The 22,926-nt window shown below is 45.6% G+C and overlaps 1 protein-coding gene and 1 non-coding gene across 4 annotated transcripts in view; both read right to left on the bottom strand.

Annotated features, from left to right (window-relative positions):
• The window catches only part of RSRC2 (arginine and serine rich coiled-coil 2), a 107,964-nt gene that overhangs the window by 36,020 nt on the left and 49,018 nt on the right, over positions 1–22,926 (bottom strand). For 2 of the 3 annotated variants that reach the window (XM_063964447.1, XM_063964449.1), the window contains exons 7-8: positions 22,002–22,081; positions 20,859–21,112 (exon numbers count right to left, since the gene is read on the bottom strand). In XM_063964447.1, the coding sequence (XP_063820517.1) occupies positions 20,859–21,112; positions 22,002–22,081 (334 nt within the window). The remainder of the gene's footprint in view (positions 1–20,858; positions 21,113–22,001; positions 22,082–22,926) is intronic. The other variant, XM_063964448.1, reaches the window with a different exon arrangement.
• Positions 8,135–8,252, bottom strand: LOC134932286 (U5 spliceosomal RNA). Its single transcript, XR_010179295.1, has one exon. It is a non-coding gene; the product is annotated as a U5 spliceosomal RNA (small nuclear RNA).

The raw sequence follows: 22,926 nt of genomic DNA, 5'->3' as shown, positions 1-22,926 counted from the left end.
TTGGGCTGTGAAGCCACCAGCGAAGCGACCGACGAGTCTTTACAGACAAGCGGATTAGCTGTAATTCGAGATGAGGTCCTGTCCGTGAGGAAGAAACGCTTTCTGGTTGGTAGCGTCGAATAAGAATCCCAGAAATATCATTTTCTGGGAAGGAAGTAAAGATGACTGTGGAAAAGTTATTATCCATCTGAATGACTATAGAGTCTCTATCGTGAGACGCAAGTTCTGGTGAAGGATTCACTCTGACAGTCCTGATGAAAAGATCATCTAAAAACGGAGTAATGCTGACACCCTGTGAATACCTGAGGAGCCGTGGATAGACCAAAGGGAAGAGAAACTGAAAATGGCAAGGACCGACTGCGTATCTCAGACAAGATTGACGACCTGTCCAAATAGGAACATGCAGGTAGACGTCCTCTACGTCCACTGAAGCCAAATATTCCCCTGGTTTTATGTAGCGATAATCGAATGGATGGATTCCATTCTGAACTTTTGGGTTGAGAGATATGGATTCAAACCCTTTTGGCCGAAACGGTTTGTCCACAAGAAAAAGACCTGAGTAAAATCCCGACCTCTCTACTGAGAGGGAACTAGAAGAATCACTCCATTTAGTAAGAGAGTGGCTGTTGCATAAAGAAGAGCTCAACGTCTGGAGGGAGCGTTTTTGGAGAGGAGTGACGAACACACGATATGGGATTGGTTCCTCGAGATGTAACATATAATCTCTGGATATGACCTCCGTCACCCACAGATCTGGTTTTGACAGGAGCCACACTTCCTTGAACTGCCGTAACCGAGCCCGAATCGTCATTGATCCCTCCAGAGATCGTTAACCGTCATGCAGTAGGTATGTCGGCAGGTTTACTGGCTGGTCTAAGAGCCGCCTGTGTTCCTCTACCTCTGAATGCCTCTCTTCGTGGGAACCTGGAGAAAGAACGAAAGGGATGGAAACTACCTCTGTCCTGTGTACGAAAGGACCGAAACCTCGTGGTCTTCGGTCTCTGAGGAGCAAATGGAAGAAAAGGGCTCTTGCCCCCTGTAGTCTCTTCTGTAATTCCGACCCAAAAAGAACTCACCTTCAAAGGGTATCGCCGTCAAGCTCTGTTCCGAGTCAGAAACGGCATTCCCAAACCCGAAATCAAAGAGACCGTCTTGCTGTCATGGTCAAGGCAGAAATACAGGATTGTAGCGCAGTAGACTCTAACAAGGTCTCATTTTTCTAATTGAATGACTTCCGATGGATCGTGGGACTGCATTCAAGATACAACCTGTGCCAGCCAGTCATCCGCGGCCATGAAGACCCAAGTGCTAGCTAGAATTGGGAGTAGAAAATTCCTGATAAAGATAACATAGATTTAATCATTGTTTCAATCTTCCTATCTGTAGGATCTTTCAACTAAAACGTACAAACCTCACAGTTTGGGCCATGGTGGGAATTGAACCCACGACCTCAGCGCCCTAAGGCAGCAATGCCAAGCATCACACCAGCAGCACTGCCCATGTACAAAAAGAATAACCGTAGCTTTTGTTAAATGTGAATAGGAGCGTCTACCTTTTGGGTCTGTTTCTCAACATCTTGTATCCCCCTTATATAAATTAAAATTTATTTTGGGGCTGGGACAGGAGAATCCGACTTAAGTCAGGGCTCTTTCAAATATCCGCAAAGTGTGAATAAGGGGGAAAGACAGTAACTTGTCTTTTTTTTTTTTTTTTTTTTGTGTTTTGAAAAAGGCAGAGGAAGAACCCGCCACCTCCGAACTCTGAATATTAAGAGTTTGACGGATGGCTTATATCAGAATCTAACACCTGAGCTAGTAGAAAAACTCCTCATCCTATTATCCCACTCTGGGTCTACTTCCCCATCCTCCAGTGGGAATGTTTCCAACTACTCCTCCGGAAAAGTTATAGCGGGCAACGGCTGCGGCCGTTTTGTAGCAGAAGAACTGCCGGCAGAGTTAACAAATTTGTTTAGAGACTGAGCCCATATTTCGAGCCCATAGAGCTTCCACTGTAGCCATAGAGGCATAGACTGATCCGCGGAACTTTCCTGCTGGTCCGCCACAGATGCCCCAGAGCATGAAACACAGAGTACCTGCGTCCGGGCTTCCCTTTGCTAGCTATGATCCCCATAGTGAGCAGGAAAAAATAAACCACCGAGGCGGTCTTACCCTTTGTAGATTTCATAAGTAATTAATTCATTTATTCTCTTTTCCAATACTTTGACATATTGTTGTATATTGTAATATACTATGAATCATACTGTGTTCAATGCATATTATATATTGCAAAAATTACCTCCCCTAAAAGTATAGCATGACACAATGTAAATCTACAGTGAATTTATACTGTGTCCCAAAATATACTTGCTGTTAGGTGATCAGCCTTTGTTGTGAGCGCTGCACAGTGTCCCCCGTACTGCCTCTGGAGAAGATGGCGGCCGGAGCCCTGCATACCTGGACGAGAGTGCGCGCGTGGTAGTGGAGGGCGGGAGTCCGCCCCTTCTTGAACAATGAAGCGCCTGTCAGCTTCAGTAGGCGCGCTGCAGCCGAAAGTCTGCGGCTCTCGCGTGCCGCCACCCCAAGTTGTTCTGTTCAGGTAGCGAGCACAGCGTCCCCCTGTCACTGTAGATGGTATCATGACGTGCGCGCGGGCAGAACAGAGCGGGAAGCCGTCCCTGCTCTCCTCTCGCGACCAACCGGAAGTTCGGGCCGCCGCGCGTTGCTAAGTATAGCGACTGTTGCGGCGGCTTCTCCGGGATCCCCGTCCCGTCCCCACAGCCCTTCAGACAGTACTGCGGCTGTATGGGTACAGGTCTCCGGCACAGCTCCCGCTGGCGGGCTTGCGCCGGGGGTGGGGGGGGGGGGGGGGGGGGGGGATGTGGGGAAGGGAGATAAAGTAAAAATAATACTAAAATTAGTAAAATAAATAAATATTAATAAATAATAAATAATAAAAACCGTTAGGGACAGCCCAATACTGCCAGTGACAGATTGTGGCTGTCCAGTACCTCTTTGATCTGTCGTGTGAATCAAAAGGCCCCAGTGACCAAGGTATGGTGGCCCTTTCTGACAGCATCCTTGTTCCATTTATACCTGTCACCTGTAAACAGGGACTAGGTATAGAAAAATAAAGAAAAATAAAGAAAAAATAAAGAAAAATTAGGAGAAATAAAAACTGTGTCTGTACTCCACAGGCACAAAACTAAAACTGAGGTGCTGGCTAGGCAGGAAGGAGATGGGAGGGGTTAGAGGGGGGAGGAGTCAGGTTTTAATAGTTCTGTGCCAAACTCCACAACCACACACCTCTAACCCACAAGTAATGGCGCAGCGTCCCCCAGATGGATGAAAGAGAAATAGCTGAGACATATATGAGTTGAAGTCATGAAATCTCGCAAAAGTAACATGTAAAGACGCGCTTCCACAATTATAAAAGAGGTCATCAAACCACTGGCTTGCTGACTGTGACGTCCCTTCGTTACAAAGCGTGACTGTTTGTTATAAAGGGTTAAAATGCCGTTACAAGTATATTATTTTAGGAGCAAACAAGCTCTGGCCTTGTCGCGCTTAACTAGCGACAATGAAAATAACCGGCGTTAGCAGAAGCTTAACAGATATACTCTGCAGCTTCTTTTAACAGTGATCGTCATGGTTTCATACATAGATTCTAGTGACCCAACTGTATCTTGGGTTTTTGTAATGTTTGACAGAAACGCATCTTCCAATGGTGGATCGCGTCCTTTTGGAAACGATTATGTATGGTTGTCCAAAACCCCGCACTATTCGGTGTGAGATTTGACATAGAATCGTGCATTAAATTATAAGACCAGTGACATAAACCCTTTGGTATCCAAAGGGAAATTGGCCCTTTGTAAAGACTGTCTTTTGTTAGAGCTGGCAGAGTCATTTCGAGACTCCGATTACCGCTCTTTTAATTTGAAATGCCAATGTTAACATAGCTTTCTTAAAAAAAAAAATTAAATATTTTTAGTCTGCACTAGAGCCTTATTCGCTATGTAGACAGACATCATAATCGGCAACAGACAGACACTTGCACGACTTAATGAAGTTATTATATGGCATATATATATATATATATATATATATATATATATATATATATATATATATATATATATATATATATATATATATATAAATAAATATGTTATTGCTGAACAGCATATTTATCTCTACGGAAATCTTTAGGAAACTAAAGTGTTCTTTATGTGAAAAGTAGTTCACATGGCATATGAAACCCGAACCAAATTCCTACTAACACCCCAGCGCCTTCTGGTGGCTTAAAGATGTAGGGCAGGAATGTTCTAGCATTATCCTGAACTAAAAATTCCCACTAACACCCCTGCGCCTCCTTGTGGAGTAGAGGTGTATGGCCGGAATGTTCTGGAATTATAACTGGAAACACAGCAATGATTAAAATGGCCGCCATGCCATGTTTTCACATAAAATCACCGTACAGGTTATTTGCTGCAGTTTTAATATATAGGCTTAATAGCCTATTATACAGATTATACAATGATAACACAGGTGTAGGATACAGTAAAAATACATGAATTTAGTTATCCATTACACTGCCTGCAGTTAATGTTATTATCTTGCAGCCTTAACAGAAAATAACAGAAAACATGGTTAAACGTGGAATAGATTATGCCACTGATAGCCTATTGCAAACCAAAGCCTCATATATATATTATATATATAAATTGCTTAAACATATAATCACAGTTTATACTGATATCAGACACAGTTCTGGCAGCAAAAATCTTCATTATATATTATATATATAACATGTATAATCACAGTTCTGTGATATTATAGCCCCTGACACTGTATAAAAATCGCTTTGCTGCTTGTGTCTATTTTTAACCCATGCAGCCTTTGCTGCTGCTATGGGCATTACTTCCCCTCCCCCATCCCCATGTTACCTGCAGCGTACGGGTATCGGGTGCAGGGAGAGGAGGAGAACGCTGTATATAGCGCCGGGGAGCCGTCCGGAAGAGCGGGCGGCGGCGGGCCTTCCAACAATAGTACCCAGTTTCTGTGTCCGGCATCAGCATGCGGTGACTGGAAGAGCGGCCGGCGTCCGTGAGTGACGTGCGGCCGCTCGTTAACACACGGGAGACTCTCGGCGGCGCCTCTGTATTGGTGCCGGTCCATCAGCGCAGTGAGAGCGGCCGGCGTCTGAGTGACGTGCGGCCGCTCTTTAGCACACGGTAAAGTCTCGGCAGCGTGCACAGTGAGAGCGGCCGGCGTCTGAGTGACGTGCGGCCGCTCTGTAGGGTAGTTAAGCAGGAACCCTTCAGCGGCGTGCTTAGCGGCGGGTACAGTGAGAGCGGCCGGCGGCTGAGTGACGTGCGGCCGCTCTGTAGGGTAGTTAAGCAGGAACCCTTCAGCGGCGTGCTTAGCGGCGGGTACAGTGAGAGCGGCCGGCGGCTGAGTGACGTGCGGCCGCTCTGTAGGGTAGTTAAGCAGGACCCCTTCAGCGGCGTTACAGTATAACATCACACACAGTAGGGCGGCAGCGTGCGCTGACCGCCCTGACACCCATACCTTGTGCCGTTTTCATCCTGGCTGTGACGAGCTTCTCTCTGCAAGCTCTGTTTTAGCCTCCAGCTTCTCTTGTGACGGGCTTTCTGTAAGCTCCTTGCAGCTGTAGCTCTTCCAGCTCTTTGTCTCATCCTGGCTGTGCCGGAGCTTCTTTCTGTAAGCTCCGTTCAGCTTGCAGGAGACAGTGGCTGCCTGTGGCTGTGAGGGTGCTCTTTGTGAGGACCGACACGCCATGCGCTCCTCTTATAGCGCCTGTGGCTGTGAGGGTGCTCTTTGTGAGGACCGACACGCCATTCGCTGCCCGTGCAGCGGCACTATCCCGGACCCATGTTTTTCCAGAAACTGGGAAGGGATGTGCTAAGTGTAAAAATAAAAATTAAAAATAAAAATTAAAAAATAAAAATAGGATTTTGGTACTTACCAGGTAAATCCTTTTCTTTGAATCCATAGGGGGCACTGGAGTACTCTTGGGATATGGACGGGCGTAGCCGAACAAAGGCACTGAATATTCAAATTTAGGACTCTCCCCCCCTCCATATCCCCAAGTACCTCAGTGTACTTTGCCAGTGTTTTTTACTGAGCGAACAGGATATAAAGAGGTTGACAATGGAGAATACCTATAACATAACGGACAACAACAATGTTGACCCATAACCATATTGTCAACTAAACAGTTGACACCATAACCGATAGCCCTTTATAATTTGAACCCATCGGTGAAAATGTGTTACCATAAGCTCCTCTGAGCTTAATATCAATTACGTAAAATTTGTTACCCTAAGCTCCCTTGAGCTTAAAACAACCCAGGTAAAACTGCTCTGGGTGGGCGTCCAGTGCCCCCTATGGATTCAAAGAAAAGGATTTACCTGGTAAGTACCAAAATCCTATTTTCTTTATCATCCACTAGGGGTCACTGGAGTACTCTTGGGACGTACCAAAGCTTCCCTCGTGGCGGGAGAGCTGTTTGATACTTGTAACAGTAGGCAGCCAAAGCTAGATGCTGATGGCTTCACCATTCATATGTAAAAGTGCACAAACGTGGTGCACTGAAGGCTATGTAGCCGCGTAGTAGACGCTCCACGACCCGCTGGGTCTGACATTCCCACAGAACCTGTGGGATGAACTATTACTGACGTAGGCGATTGTAACTTAGCCGTAACGTAAGCCTGACTTGTAGTCATTATTATTATCCAACTGGATAATGTCTGCTGAGAAACTGGCTAACCCCAGTTTGCAGTATCATATAGAACAAACAACGTATTCATATCACGTACTGTAGTCGTTTGGTACATATATAAACGCGTAACGCTTGTACCACATTCAGAATTTTAGAATGTGCTGTCCCCACAGGAACCACTATTGGTATATTGATGTGAAGAATACGAAAGCGGTTTTCGTCCGAAGATCTGCTTTGTCATGAGAAAACTCAAATACGGTGGCTTGGAATACAAGGCACCCAAATATGAAAACAAAATCCTTGCCGAAGCACCCTTGCCGAAGCCAAGGCTAGAAGAAAAATGTTTTCCAAAGTGAGAAACTTAATCCCCATTTGTTGAAAGGGTTCCAAAATATGAAACTGTAAGAAAATCTGAACCCAACCTGAAATCGCCTGGCGCTGTAGGTGGGATAAATAGAGTCTGAGCTTTGGTGACACCTTGTAGAAAGATGTTTACAGACGCAACTAGAGGCAAACGCTTTGAAAATAAGTTTACCACACAGATACCTGCACTCTTAGTGCAGATGAACGCAGTTTTCCATCCCATCCCGTTTAACAGAATACGGGTAACTTGAAGGATGATGTTGGAAACTTCCAAAGTTTACAACTTATGTAAGCACACGAAAAATTTTAAAATTTTTAATAATGAGCTGCCTTAAGCGGCTTACTATTTCGTAACATGGTTGGTATAACCGATACTGTAATGCTCTATTTTTTTTTTTTTTTTTTTTTTTTTTTTAAGAGGGCGGTCTGAACCCTCACCCCGTCAACCGCAGCTGCGGTACATAGATAATAGGTACCTAGGTAACTATGGGTAAAAGAACGTTCCCTGATGTAACAGGTTGGACGTATTATGAGCGGGCCAAGATCGTGTGCAAGTATTCCTTGAAAATTCGAGAAGCAAACTTCTCTGAAACCCATGAGATACCACCAGTATGACTGTGACGAACTGTCTTCTGATCCGTTTTGGCAACGAAGAAAGAAGCGGAAAATGGTGGAGCCAAATACACGATGCTGAATAACCCCATGAATGTGATGTACACATACTGAGCTTTTGTAATTGTGGCGAGATGCCCTCATGTATACTTGAGGGTAACCCCCTTCTGTGGACTTACATCTGAAACACCTGTGGATTTAATGTCCAGTTTTTAAGATCCAAACCCTGACGGGTGAGATCGTCTGTCTAACAGATGTCCACTCACGGATTGATCTTTTGACATTTTCACATAATGGCGTTCTGAGCCATTGAAGATTTGAGTTACCTACCGCCTTGCCATGCGGCTTATTGGTTCTCACTGGTTGTTGAGTATGCAACTGCCGTTGCTTTGTTTGACTGCTTAAGGGCAGCGTGAGCCAGGCATGAAAAAACAAAAACAAAATTAAATTACATGAAACTTACGGTTGTTCCTCTCCACGGAAATCTTTAGTAAAAAGTGAAAGATTTATTCGTTCTGAAGAGAAAACCAGAGTCTATCCTTGGTCAGACTGAAAGCGAATTATTTATTGCATTGTAAAATGTTCTAGGACATTTATCTCTTGCATTGTAAAATGCACAGAGTTCTAGTACATTTATCGACAGCAATCTGTCGTGTTTTAGAACCTTTGCGTTGATTTTAACTACAAATCCTGACTCTCTGTGACTGTCGTCTAGAGTATACGCACCCTTGTCCCTCTGTGGGACACGCGAGTGAAGGGTGGCGAACTAAATTGAAAACACATCTTATTCTTAATAAGTAAATACACTAATGTACCGCTAGTGTGCGTGTACTTTTGTTCTTGCTGGTGTAGTAGGTAAAAGTCGTTGATTTACCGTATTTATAATCTTACCTAGGAATTGACATCGTTTAGACAGACTTAGATGTGATTGTTTTCAAACTTAATCTGCTACTGTAGTATACCTTAGTAGCGCAAGTTAGAGGAACTTTGTTAATACATAGTTCTTATGTGAGATGAGCTATCATTCCAACATCACTGTAGCAAATACCGGAAGCGATAAGCAACGGTAGAAATGAAATGTTAATGGTTGTGGCGATTTGCAAACGCTAGAACCTGTGATGAAGAAACCGGACTGGGTAAATACGCATTGTGAAGATCAAATGCAATTATACAATTTTGTGGCTTCAATAAGCAAAAACTAACTGCAGAAAATCCATTTTCTAACTGTAGTAAATGACTTGCTGATTGATATTGCAACGGAGCTGTTTGATTTTGCTCAAACAGAGGGGAATAAGTAACTGTGACTCTGTTGGCGTACTATTGCCTGGTTTATAAACCAGCAAAGACTAAATGACAACCTGCCAAACCGTTCAACAGAGGCAGTTTTGTCTTTAAGCTGTAAACAGCTGAGACATATATAAGTTGAAGTCATGAAACCTCGCAAATGTAACATGTAAAGACGCGCTTCCACAATTGTAAAAGAGGTCATCAAACCACTGGCTTGCTGACTGTAACGTCCTGTCGTTACAAGGCGTGACTGTTTTTGTATAAAGGGATAAAACGCCGTAACAAGTATACTGTATGCGGTAATGGCTGAATATCATAAAGGAATAAAAATGCCGTTACAAGTATATCAAATTTAGGAGCAAACAAGCTCTGGCCTTGTCGCGCTTAACTAGCGACAATGAAAATAACCGGCGTTATCAGAAGCTTTTCAGCTATACTCTGCCGCTTCTTTTAACAGTGATCGGCATGGTTTCATACATAGATTCTAGTGACCAAAATATATCCTGGGTTTTTATAATGTTTGACAGAAACTCATCAACCCATGACGGATCGCGTCCTTTTGGCAACGAATATGTATGGTTATCCAAAACCCCGCACTATCTGAGTGCTGGACTACTGTACCGTTCTCACTCGTATTTATCGGTGTGAGATTGACATAGAATCGTGCATTAAATTATAAGACCAGTGAAATAAACACTCTGGTAGCCAAAGGAAAATTAGCCCTTTGGAAAGACTGTCTTTTGTTAGAGCTGGCGGAGTAATTCCGAGACTCCGATTACTGCTCTTTTAATTTGAATTGCCAATTTTATAAAAGTATTTTTAGTCTGCACTACAGCCTTACTTGCTATGTAGACAGACACCATAATAGGCAACAGACAGACACTTGCACGACTTAATGAAATTATTATATGGCATATATATATATATATATATATATATATATATATATATATGTTATTGCTGAACTGCATATTTATATGAATGTACGGAAATCCTTAGGAACCTAAAGTATTCTTTATGTGAAAAACAGTTCATATTGGCATATGAAACCCGAAGCAAATTCCTACTAACACCCCTGCGCCTTCTGGTGGCTTAGAGATGTAGGGCAGGAATGTTCTAGAATTATCTTGAACTAAAAATTCCCACCAACACCCCTGCGCCTCCTTGTGGAGTAAAGGTGTATGGCCGGAATGTTCAGGAATTATAAGCTGGAAAAACAGCAATAATTAAAATGGCCGTTTTGCTTTCACTGAAATTCACAGTACAGGCAATTTATAGCCTTAATAGCCTTTTATACCGTTAATATATATAGCGTATATGTTATTACAGATCTATTATACAGTAAACACATACACTTAGTTAACCATACACTTAGTTAACCTCCAGTTACTATAAATCCAGCCTGCAGTGAATGTATTATATTGCAGTCTTAACAGAAACCCTTAGGTTATGATAGGCTATTAACTGCTTAACAAACTTTTGTTAACTCCTTGCAGCCTTTCATATCTGCTGCTATGGCCATATACTCCCCCCTCACCCCCCCTTGCAGCTGCGCTGCTTGTAAGGTAACTTCCACCCCATGTTACCTGCAGCGGTGCCGGGAGAGCAGGAGAGCGCAGAGTATAGCTGCGGCGACTTCAGACCTCAGTGACCGGATATGATACGGCGTCGCTGGCTGTCTGCCGAGTAGCTGGCTCGGGCGGCGCTGTGTACAGCGGTGGCCGGGTACCAGCGTTGGGAGAGCGGCCGGCGTCTGATTGACGTGCGGCCGCTCTGAGCTGTGCTCCGGAGTAGCTGGCTCGGCCGGCGCTGTGTACAGGAGAGCGGCCGGCGTCTGTGATTGACGTGCGGCCGCTCTGAGCTGTGCTTCCGGTCTTAGCGATGGGAGAGCGGCCGCCGTCTGTGATTGACGTGCGGCCGCTCTGAGCAGTGCTCCGGAGTTCTGCCGAGTAGCTGGCTCGGGCGGCGCTGTGTACAGCGGTGGCCGGGTTGGGAGAGCGGCCGGCGTCTGATTGACGTGCGGCCGCTCTGAGCTGTATTAGTGCTGGGAGAGCGGCCGGCGTCTGTGATTGACGTGCGGCCGCTCTGCTGCTAGGTAGTGCGGCGGCTGGAGCGGGTGCAGGGAGATATTCAGCGGTATGAGCGGCGGCTGTAATCGCTGTGGCCAACATAAAATAAACACTTTCCCCACACTGCAGGGCGGCAGCGTGAGCTGACCGCCCTGACCCACCATACCTTGTGCTGCAAGCTCCGTCCAGCTTGTGACGACTTCTCATGCTGGCTGTGACGGGGCTTCTGTATGTAAGCTCTGTCCAGTTTGTCAGTCATCTTGGCTGTGACGGAGCTTCTTTCTGTAAGCTCCGTCCAGTTGTTTTCCGTGCAGCTTGCATTAACCAGCTGCCTGTGGCTGTGAGGGTGCTCTTTGTGAGGACCGACACGCCATGCGCTGCCTTATAGCGCCTGTGGCTGTGAGGGTGCTCTTTGTGAGGACCGACACGCCATACGCTGCCTTGCAGCGGCACCATCCCGGACCCAAGTTTTTCCAGAAACTGGGACGGGAAGTGTAAAAATAAAAAATAAAAATAAAAATCTTCTGAAAAGTGGCCATTGCCACAAGCCGATGATCATGCTGTGAGCACCGAAAAAACACTGGCAAAGTACACTGAGGTACTTGGGGATATGGAGGGGGGGGAGTCCTAAATTTGAATATTCAGTGCCTTTGTTCGGCTACGCCCGTCCATATCCCAAGAGTACTCCAGTGACCCCTAGTGGATGATAAAGAAAATCCAAGTGTGGTTATACCACAAGCCTATGTTCGTGCTGTGAGCACCGAAAAAACACTGGCACAGTACACTGAGGTACTTGGGGATATGGAGGGGGGGAGAGTCCTAAATTTGAATATTCAGTGCCTTTGTTCGGCTACGCCCGTCCATATCCCAAGAGTACTCCAGTGACCCCTAGTGGATGATAAAGAAATGGGGACACTTGCCAGCTTACTGTGTAAAATGGGGACACTTTTTCCTGCCGCAATGTGTAAAATGGGGACACTTTTTCCTGCCGCAATGTGTAAAATGGGGACACTTTTTCCTGGATATGAAATTTATGTTAGAAAAGGCAGTTTTTCAGGTTAAAAAGTTCTGAAAGAGATATAAATATATATATATATATATATATATATATATATAGATATAATATTTTTATTTATTTATTTATTTATTATGTTATTATTTTTATTCATTTATTGTAAAAATTTTTTTTTTTTTTTTGCGGGGGGGGGGGGGGGTGTCAAATGACTACCTTGCCCCGGGTGACAGAAATCCTAGTTTCGCCCCTGCTCTGATGCCTGTGGCTAGGGAAAGTCATTCGAAGTTTGTTTGGGTTAACAAATTTAACACTGCAAGTATCAAAATCAATAGGGTGACTAAAGCATTCTGGCCGGTCATTCAATCTGACCCCGCTCTTTCCAATTTACGTGATCAAAGAGTAATGCCAGCCTATAAGAGGGGTAGAAATATTCGTGATTATGTGGTAAAATAGGACATTCAATTTCCATCTCCTGTAGATACACAAAACAAGTCATTTTTGAATCAGCAGCGTAAAGGCTGCTTCAAATGCCTGGGCTGCACTACGTGCAGCCATATGATAGCAGGCGATTCATTCCATCACCCCTATACCGGAAAAAAGTTTAACATTCGACACTTGTAGTACGAAGTTTGTCATTTATCTTCTCAGTTGCCCGTGTGGTTTGCACTACGTGGGCAAAACTGAGAGTACATTTAAGGAACGCATGGCAAACCACCGTTCATCGATAAGGGCCGCATTATTGTCAAGGAAAAGTGATCTACCGGTCCCCAGACACTTTGTTGAAGCCCGCCATTCTCTAGCGACTTTACGCCACCGTATAATAGATCACATCCCCCTGCTAAAACGGGGGGGTGACCGGGGTCTTCGTTTATTACAAGCAGAATCCAAGTGGATTTTTCTACTGGATACACTGTCCCCCCGTGGGTTAAATGAACAGTTAGGATTATCATGCTTTCTATAAAAAATTATGATCATGCCTATGATGCTAAGGGATATGTATTTTGGCGTTATTTGTATCAATTGGACATTGTTTTTATGACACAATTGTGCAATTATGTATGAAAGCTCTTTTGATAGTATGCACATATTATGTCAGTGTTATAATATACCATAAGCAGGCTGCTACAGTGTAACTTGGTGAATATGTGTAATATTACTGTTTTTGTATAATTATGGTGCTCTGGTCCCTCCGTACCACTTGGTGTCCGGGCGCACCGTGATGACGTCATTTTATCGAGCGTGGCGCGCGGACGGCAGGAGGAATGGACGGATCAGAGGAGGTATAAAGGTATGTGATGTCTGTTATTGTATTATGCCCTGAGGAAAATGTTGAACAAATAACATTGAAACGTTGGCTGATTGGAGCTGCCTTTTGTCTTTATTGCCGTGAGTGCCGCCGGAATATATATATATATATATATATATATATTATATATATATTAATATATATATATATATATATATATATTAATATATATATATATATATTTATATTAATATATATATATTTATATTAATATATATATATATTAATATATATATATATTAATATATATATATATATTAATATATATATATATATTAATATATATATATATATTAATATATATATATATATATATATATTAATATATATATATATATATATATATTAATATATATATATATATATATATATATATATTAATATATATATATATATATTAATATATATATATATATATTAATATATATATATATATATTAATATATATATATATATATATATATATATATATATATATATATATATATATATATATATATATATATATTCCGTAGTGGATGCTGGGACTCCGTAAGGACCGTGGGGATTAGTGGCTCCGCAGGAGACTGGGCACAACTAAAGAAAGCTTTAGGACTACCTGGTGTGCACTGGCTCCTCCCACTAAGACCCTCCTCCAGACCTCAGTTAGGATACTGTGCCCGGAAGAGCTGACACAATAAGGAAGGATTTTGAATCCCGGGTAAGACTCATACCAACCACACCAATCACACCGTATAACTCGTGATACTATACCCAGTTAACAGTATGATAACAACTGAGCCTCTCAACAGATGGCTCAACAATAACCCTTTAGTTAGGCAATAACTATATACAAGTATTGCAGACAATCCGCACTTGGGATGGGCGCCCAGCATCCATTACGGACTACGAGAAATAGATTTACCGGTGAGCAAAAACTTATTTTCTCTAACGTCCTAAGTGGATGCTGGGACTCCGTAAGGACCATGGGGATTATACCAAAGCTCCCAAACGGGCGGGAGAGTGCGGATGACTCTGCAGCACCGAATGAGCAAACTCTAGGTCCTCCTCAGCCAGGGTATCAAACTTGTAGACTCTTGCAAGAGTGTTTTAACCCGACCAAGTAACAGCTCGGCAAATTTGTAAAGCCGAGACCCCTCGGGCAGCCGCCCAAGAAGAGCCCACCTTCCTCGTGGAATGGGCTTTCACAGATTTAGGGTGCGGCATTCCAGCCGCAGAATGTGCAAGTTGAATCGTGCTACAGATCCAGCGAGCAATAGTCTGCTTAGAAGCAGGAGCACCCAGCTTGTTGGGTGCATACAGGATAAATAGCGAGTCAGTTTTCCTGACTCCAGCCGTCCTGGAAACATACTTTTCAGGGCCCTGACTACGTCCAGAAAACTTGGAATCCTCCAAGTCCCAAGTAGCCGCAGGCACCACCATAGGTTGGTTCACATGAAAAACTGATACCACCTTAGGAAGGAATTGGGAACGAGTCCTCAATTCCGCCTTATCCATATAGAATACAGATAAGGGCATTTGTATGACAAAGCCGCCAATTCTGATACACGCCTGGCCGACGCCACGGCCCACAGCATGACCACTTTCCACGTGAGGTATTGTAGCTCCACGGATTTAAGTGGCTCAACTCAATGCGACTTCAGGAAATCCAACACCACGTTGAGATCCCACGGTGCCACTGGAGGCACAAACGGGGGTTGACTATGCAGCACTCCCGTAACAAAAGTCTGAACTTCAGGCAGTGAAGCCAGTTCTATTTTGGAAGAAAATCGATAGAGCCGAAATCTGGACCTTAATGGAACCCAATTTTAGGCCCATAGTCACCTCTGACTTGTAGGAAGTGCAGAAAACGACCTAGCTGAAATTCCTCCTTTGGGGCCTTACTGGCCTCACAGCACGCAACATATTTCCGCCATATGCGGTGATAATGGTTTGCGTTCACTTCTTTCCTAGCTTTAAATAGCGTAGGGATAACTTCCTCCGGAATGCCCTTTTCCTTCAGGATCCGGCGTTCAACCGCCATGCCGTCAAACGCAGCCGCGGTACGTCTTGGAACAGACAGGCCCCCTGCTGCAGCAGGTCCTGTCAGTCTGAGATCATTTCTTGGAGTTCTGGGTACCAAGCTCTTCTTGGCCACCCGGAACAATGAGTATAGTTCTTACTCCTCTCCTTCTTATTACTCTCATTACCCTGGGTATGAGAGGCAGAGAAGGAACACATACACCGACTGGTACACCCACGGTGTTACCAGAGCGTCCACAGCTATCGCCTGAGGGTCCCTTGACCTGGCGCAATATCTTTGTAGCTTTTTGTTGAGGCGGGACGCCATCCTGTCCACCTGTGGCCTTTCCCCACGGTGTACAATCATTTGGAAGACTTCTGGATGAAGTCCCCACTCTCTCGGGTGGAGGTCGTGTCTGCTGAGAAAGTCTGCTTCTCAGTTGTCCACTCCGGGAATGAACACTGCTGACAGTGCTAACACATGATTTTCAGCCCATCGGAGAATCCTTGTGGCTTCTGCCATCGCCATCCTGCTTCTTGTGCCGCCCTGTCGGTTTACATGAGCGACCGCCGTGATGTTGTCTGACTGGATCAGCACCGGCCGGTGTTGAAGCAGGGGTCTAGCCTGACTTAGGGCATTGTAAATGGCCCAAAGTTCCAGAACATTTATGTGTAGGGAAGTCTCCTGACTTTTCCATAGGCCTTGGAAGTTTCTTCCCTGTGTGACTGCCCCCCAGCCTTGAAGGCTGGCATCCGTGGTCACCAGGACCCAGTCCTGTATGCCGAATCTGCGGCCCCCTAGAAGATGTGCAGTCACCACCACAGCGACACCCTGGCCCTTGGAGACAGGGTTATCCGCCGATGCATCTGAGAATGCGACCCGGACCACTTGTCCAACAGATCCCACTGGGAGATCCTTGCATGGGACTTGGCGAATGGAAATTCTTCGTAAGAAGCTACCAGCTTTCCCAAGGCTCGCGTGCATAGATGCACAGATACCTGTATTTGTATTAGGAGGTCTCCGTCTAGAGACGCCAACTCCTTGGACTTCTCCTCCGGGAGAAACCCTTTTTATCCTGTTCTGTGTCCAGAACCATACCCAGGAACAGTAGACGCGTCGTAGGAACCAGCTGTGACTTTGGAATATTCAGAATCCAGCCGTGCTGTTGTAGCACTTCCCGAGATAGTGCTACTCCGACGAACAACTGCTCCCTGGACCTCGCCTTTATAAGGAGATCGTCCAAGTACGGGATAAGTACTTCGGCCATTACCTTGTTAAATACCCTCGGTGCCGGGGACAGACCAACGGCAACGTCTGGAATTGGTAATGACAATCCTGTACCACAATTTTGAGGTACACCTGGTAAGGAGGGTAAATAGGGACATGCAGGTAAGTATCCTTGATGTCCAGTGATACCCTGAAATTTTCCAGGCTTGCAATAATCGCCCTGAGCGATTCCATTTTGAGCTTGAACCTTCGTATATAAGTGTTCAAGGATTTCAATTTTAGAATGGGTCTCACCGAACCGTCTGGTTTCGGTACCACAACATTTTGGAATAGTAACCCCGGCCTTGTTGAAAGAGGGGTACCTTGATTTCACCTGCTGGAAGTACAGCTTGTGAATTGCCGCCAGTACTACCTTTCTCCGAGGGCAGCAGGCAAGGCTGATGTGAGGCAACGGCGAGGGGGAGTCGTCTCGAACTCCAGCCTCTATCCCTGTGATACTACTTGCAGAACCTAGGGATCCACCTGTGGGCAAGCCCACTGATCCCTGCAGTTCCCGAGACGCGCCCCCACCGCACCTGTCTCCACCTGTGGAGCCCCAGCGTCATGCGGTGGACTCAGAGGAAGCGAGGGAAGATATTTGATCCTGGAACTGGCTGACTGGTGCAGCTTTTTCCTTCTTCCCTTGTCTCTGTGCAGAAAGGAAGCGACTTTGACCCGCTTGCTTTTCTGAAGCCGAAAGGACTGTACCTGAATATACGGTGCTTTCTTTTAGGCTTTTGTGAGGAAACCTGAGGTAAAAATTTTTCTTCCCAGCTGTTGCTGTGGATACGAGGTCCCAGAGACCATCCCCAAACAATTCCTCACCCTTATAAGGCAGAATCTCCATGTGCCTTTTAATGCAGCATCACCTGTCCACTGCCGGGTTTCTACTACCCTCCTGGCAGAATGGACATTGCATTAATTCTGGATGCCAGCCGGCAAATATCCCTCTGTGCATCCATTATATATAAGACAACGTCTTAAATATGCTCAATGTTAGCAAATATTATTATCCCTGTCTTAGCGTATTAATATTATCTGACAGGGTGTTTCAGACCACGCTGCAGCAGCACTATTTATGCTGAGGCAATTGCAGGTTTCAGTATATAACCTGAGTGTGTAAATACAGACTTCTGGATCGCCTCCTGCTTTTTATCAGCAGGTTCCTTCAAGGTGGCCGTATCCTAAGACGGCAGTGCCACCTTTTGACAAACGTGTGAGCGCCTTATCCACCCTAAGGGATATCTCCCAACGTGACCTATCCTCTGGCGGGAAAGGGTACGCCATCATTAACTTTTTAGAAATAACCAGTTTCTTATCGGGGGAGACCACGCTTCTTTACACACTTCATTCATTCATCTGATGGGGGAACCAAACAGTGGCTGTTTTTTCTCCCCAAAAATAAAAGCCCTTTTATGTGGTACTGGGGTTTATGTCAGAAAATGCGTAACACATTTTTTATTGCCGAGATCATGTAACGGATGTTCCTAGTGGATTGTGTATATGTCTCAACCTCGTCGACACTGGAGTCAGACTCCGTGTCGACATCTGTGTCTGCCATCTGAGGTAACGGGCGTTTTTTGAGCCCCTGATGGCCTTTGAGACGCCTGGGCAGACGCGGGCTGAGAAGCCGGCTGTCCCACAGCTGTTACGTCATCCAGCCTTTTATGTAAGGAGTTGACACTGTCGGTTAATACCTTCCACCTATCCATCCACTCTGGTGTCGGCCCCACAGGGGGCGACATCCGATTTATCGGCCTCTGCTCCGCCTCCACGTAACCTTCCTCATCCAACATGTCGACACAGCCGTACCGACACACCGCACACACACAGGGAATGCTCTGACTGAGGACAGGACCCCACAAAGTCCTTTGGGGAGACCGAGAGAGAGTATGCCAGCACACACCAGAGCGCTATATAATGCAGGGATTAACACTATAACTGAGTGATTTTTCCCCAAATAGCTGCTTGTATACATATATTGCGCCTAAATTTAGTGCCCCCCCCTCTCTTTTTAACCCTTTGAGCCTGAAAACTACAGGGGAGAGCCTGGGGAGCAGTCTTCCAGCTGCACTGTGAAGAGAAAATGGCGCCAGTGTGCTGAGGGAGAAGCCCCGCCCCCTTTTCGGCGGACTTTCTCCCGCTTTTTCTGTGATACTGGCAGGGGTAATTTTACATCTATATAGCCTCTGGGACTATATATGATGTATATTTTGCCAGCCAAGGTGTTATTTATTGCCCTCAGGGCGCCTCCCCCCAGCGCCCTGCACCCATCAGTGACCGAAGTGTGAGGTGTACATGAGGAGCAATGGCGCACAGCTGCAGTGCTGTGCGCTACCTTGGTGAAGACCGAAGTCTTCTGCCGCCGATTTTCCGGACCTTCTTAGTGCTTCTGGCTCTGTAAGGGGGACGGCGGCGCGGCTCCGGGAACGAACACCAAGGTCGGGTCCTGCGGTCGATCCCTCTGGAGCTAATGGTGTCCAGTAGCCTAAGAAGCCCAAACTACCACCTGTTAGTTAGGTTCGCTTCTTCTCCCCTTAGTCCCTCGCTGCAGTGAGTCTGTTGCCAGCAGATCTCACTGAAAATAAAAAACCTAAATATACTTTCTTTCTAGGAGCTCAGGAGAGCCCCTAGTGTGCATCCAGCTCAGCCGGGCACAGAAATCTAACTGAGGTCTGGAGGAGGGTCTTAGTGGGAGGAGCCAGTGCACACCAGGTAGTCCTAAAGCTTTCTTTAGTTGTGCCCAGTCTCCTGCGGAGCCGCTAATCCCCATGGTCCTTACGGAGTCCCAGCATCCACTTAGGACGTTAGAGAAATAGAGATCGATAGAGATAGATAGATATATTAGATAGATAGATAGATATATATATATATATATCTATATTATATATAAAAAAAAAAAACTATATAAAACTATATACATAAATCTATAGGTAACTGAGGCTCTTATATTGCCCAGCAGTCATGAAACTGACCCCCTCACAGGCTTAAAAGCCTGAGCTGTTTGCTGCCTAACCGCAGCTTAGTCATGGGGCCTCCCTGCGGGCATTCTTCCCCCCCTCTCTCTCCTGTAGCGCGGACCGCGGCAGCAATGAGAGCTGTCCGCGGTCATCTAATCGACAGACTACCCCCCGAGCTCCGTCGGAGCCGCGAAGAGCCGGGGCGCCGATTGGCGGGAGCAGGGACCGGCGGGTGCACGGAGGGGCTCGGCGCCGTTCTTACAGTGGCCGGGCTAGGGAGCGTCCTCCCCCCTGCAAGCCGGAGACTGGGGAGCGGATTAAAGAGTTTGCCGCGGCAGCAGGGAGAGCTGTCCGTGGCTAGCTCTCCCCTCCAGAGCCGCTTGTGCCCAGTGAACCGTGGGAGGGCAGCATGCGGCCACCGGAGAGGCGGGGAGCGGCAGTGCCAGGGACTGCTCGCTGGCTCCCCCTGCAAGCGCCCAGCGGCGCTATGTTACAGTGGCCGGCGGCAGGGAGCGGACGGTTCTCACCCCCTGGGGATGTGGCAGGCAGCATAAATCTATACATACATATTGTTAATAAATAAAGACATACATCTTCACATTGTGGCTGACCGTCCAAAAAATATTAGTAAAGTAAGTGAGTGAGCGGTGGCAGTGAGAGCTGCCTAACCACTCAGTACCTGCACCACCCGTGGAGGCCATGACGGGCTTCTCTGCTAAGCTCCATTCTGCTTCCTTGTGCAGCCGGAGGCTGCAATCAGCTCGGCTGATTGTGGTCAATGGCGGGGCTCCTCTTATGAGCACCGACAGCCCAACTGCTGCACCAACATATTGTGGAGAAAACCCCCTTAAAAACCTTGAAGTTTCTGTGGACTTCGTCCACTGTACGTTCCCGACTGGAGGCACAGAAAAATACTGAAGGCTCTATTGGAGTATGGAGGGGGTGACCAGTTACTAATTTAAATGTGCCATTCCCGGATATGCCCCCTCCATATCCCAAGAGTACTCCAGTGACCCCTAGTGGATGAAAAAGAACCCTTTAGTGCCTACTCGTTCCCTCACCACCTATTAACCCAGTGTAAGCTCTACTGTGCCCGTAAGTGGATGGTAAGGAAAGATACATTTTTATACACCAATGATATCACAAAATTTGTTCTACCATACATACAGTGAATTCCATAGTCATACAAATAATCATTCTTATGAAATAATGAATGAAAACACCCTAAGCTACTTACATTAGAAGAGCCCTTTCTTACCCCTTCCTTCTTCCCTTGCCAAAGCATCTTCCGCTTCTTCTCTTGCTCTGCAAACCGCATTGGGTTAACGGCTGCTGGATTATAATAGCTAGGAACGGATATGCCGGTCTCTGCTAATGCCTTGGCCTGTAAAGCAGCCATCTGTGCGGCCATTGCAATCTGAGGAGTCACTTGCGTCCCTGACGCCAACAAAGCCGCTACATTGATCACAGATCCACCACCGCCTGCAGCAACTAAGAAAATGAACAAGATACAACCTTTACATAATATCCAAAGCATTAAAGACAGTCTACATTATTTACTGTATACCCATAGCATTTTTATTCCTAGCATAGATCAAGGTTGCTTAAATAGGGATCGTTATTAGTGTTCACGCTAGGCTGTTTTAGCAGGGAGCCATGCCCAATTCTTTCCAAGGGCAAAATGTGCCCTTCCACTTTCATATGGCCCTGCTAAAACAATCTTCCTGCTGCCACCGCATGAACAGATTCCGTGTGCACAGCATCTATTCACCTTAAATGGAGAGCATGGGGGAAGCCAAGCACCTCAGTAAGTGCTGGGCACGCCCCCTTTAATGACGCAGACAGCTGGGCACGGCTCCATTAGTGATGTTGACTGGGCTGCACTGCCTCCAATAGTGACGCCGGCAGGGCCGCACCCCTCCTCCGGCCCTGCCCGAAACCTAGCTGGAACACTAGTGAATAGGTTTTCTTTTAAAATTTAAATAGTGCATTATAAATATATTTATTACATCAACCAGCACATAACAGCCATGTGTAGTACTTATAAATTTTAACACGACAAACAGATCGGTAAACACGAAGAAGCCACCAGATTGGACAGAAATATTTAGACCTATAACCCAGCATACAGTCTCTCCTGTGCCCACTAGTGGACGACTAGGAAAGACTTTCTATCCAGGTGGTAACACTTTCGGATGAGCGCATTAGAAAGTACATATGGCTCAAATTACCGTCTTTATTCATATAGAAGAATATAGGAGTTTAAGTCTGATATTTAGGACTGGACTGAAACTAGATATTGCGACTTATGTCTTGTACATTGTTAAGTCTAAAAACATTTACAATGTCAAATCAACAGGGCAACAATATTTCATCTTACCTGCCACTATTTCTTGCTGCTTCTGCTTTTCAACCATTTCTTTTTCACGCTGCTCCTGCAGCTTTTTTGCTCTTTCCAACCTGAAAGACAAGATACCTGGCTGTATTACAACGTTAACATCACATTTTTCATAAAGAAAGAAATCCGCAAACAGGGAAGATGAAAAATGAATGATCATTTATTACATTACACTAGCAATAATGTCCTGCAGAACCAGAATACAGTCTATAAACCTACCCTAACTATGCCTGTTAGGTACAGCGTTCTCACTACATCCAAAGAAGGTGTCCCAGAATCCTCCTGCAAGGACGGTATCACAATAGGCTGATTGATATGAAAAGCCGACATGAACTTGGGAAGAAAAGCAGCATGTGTTCTCAACTCTGCCCTATCAGGATGGAAAATCAAGTAGGGAGGCTTACAAGACAAGGCACTTAATTCAGATATTCTCCGGGCTGAAGCTATGGCCAGTAGAACAACAGTCGGTCTTCCAAGATATTTAAGGTCTGCTTCTTCCAAGGGTTCAAAACAGGCTGACTGTAGATAATCAAACACTAGATTTAAATCCCGAGGAGTTGGAGGAGGAACAAATGGGGGTTGTACACGTAAGACTCCTTGTAGGAAAGTCTGCACATTCGGTAGGAGCGCAAGGCGTCTCTGAAGAAAATAAAATAAAAATGACCACCAGATGAGATGGTAATGAGCTGCCGTAACATGTTTTCGTGCCAGCAACATCGTGGGAATCACACCTTCCGGAATCCCTTTGCGTTTTAGGATGTCTGCCTCAAAAGTAGCCGTGGTAAACCTGGATGCACAAAGGGCCCTTGTTGGAGTAGCTCCGGACGCAGAGGGAGAGGCCAAGGATCGTCCGCTAGCAGAAGGCATAGGTCTGAAAACCAAGCTCTCCGAGGCCAATCTGGTGCCA

The sequence above is a fragment of the Pseudophryne corroboree genome, chromosome 1 (genome assembly GCF_028390025.1).
Source record: "Pseudophryne corroboree isolate aPseCor3 chromosome 1, aPseCor3.hap2, whole genome shotgun sequence".
NCBI classification, from domain to species: domain Eukaryota; kingdom Metazoa; phylum Chordata; class Amphibia; order Anura; family Myobatrachidae; genus Pseudophryne; species Pseudophryne corroboree.
The sequence above is the reverse complement of the archived record's forward strand: the minus strand, read 5'-3'. Positions and strand labels throughout refer to the sequence as shown.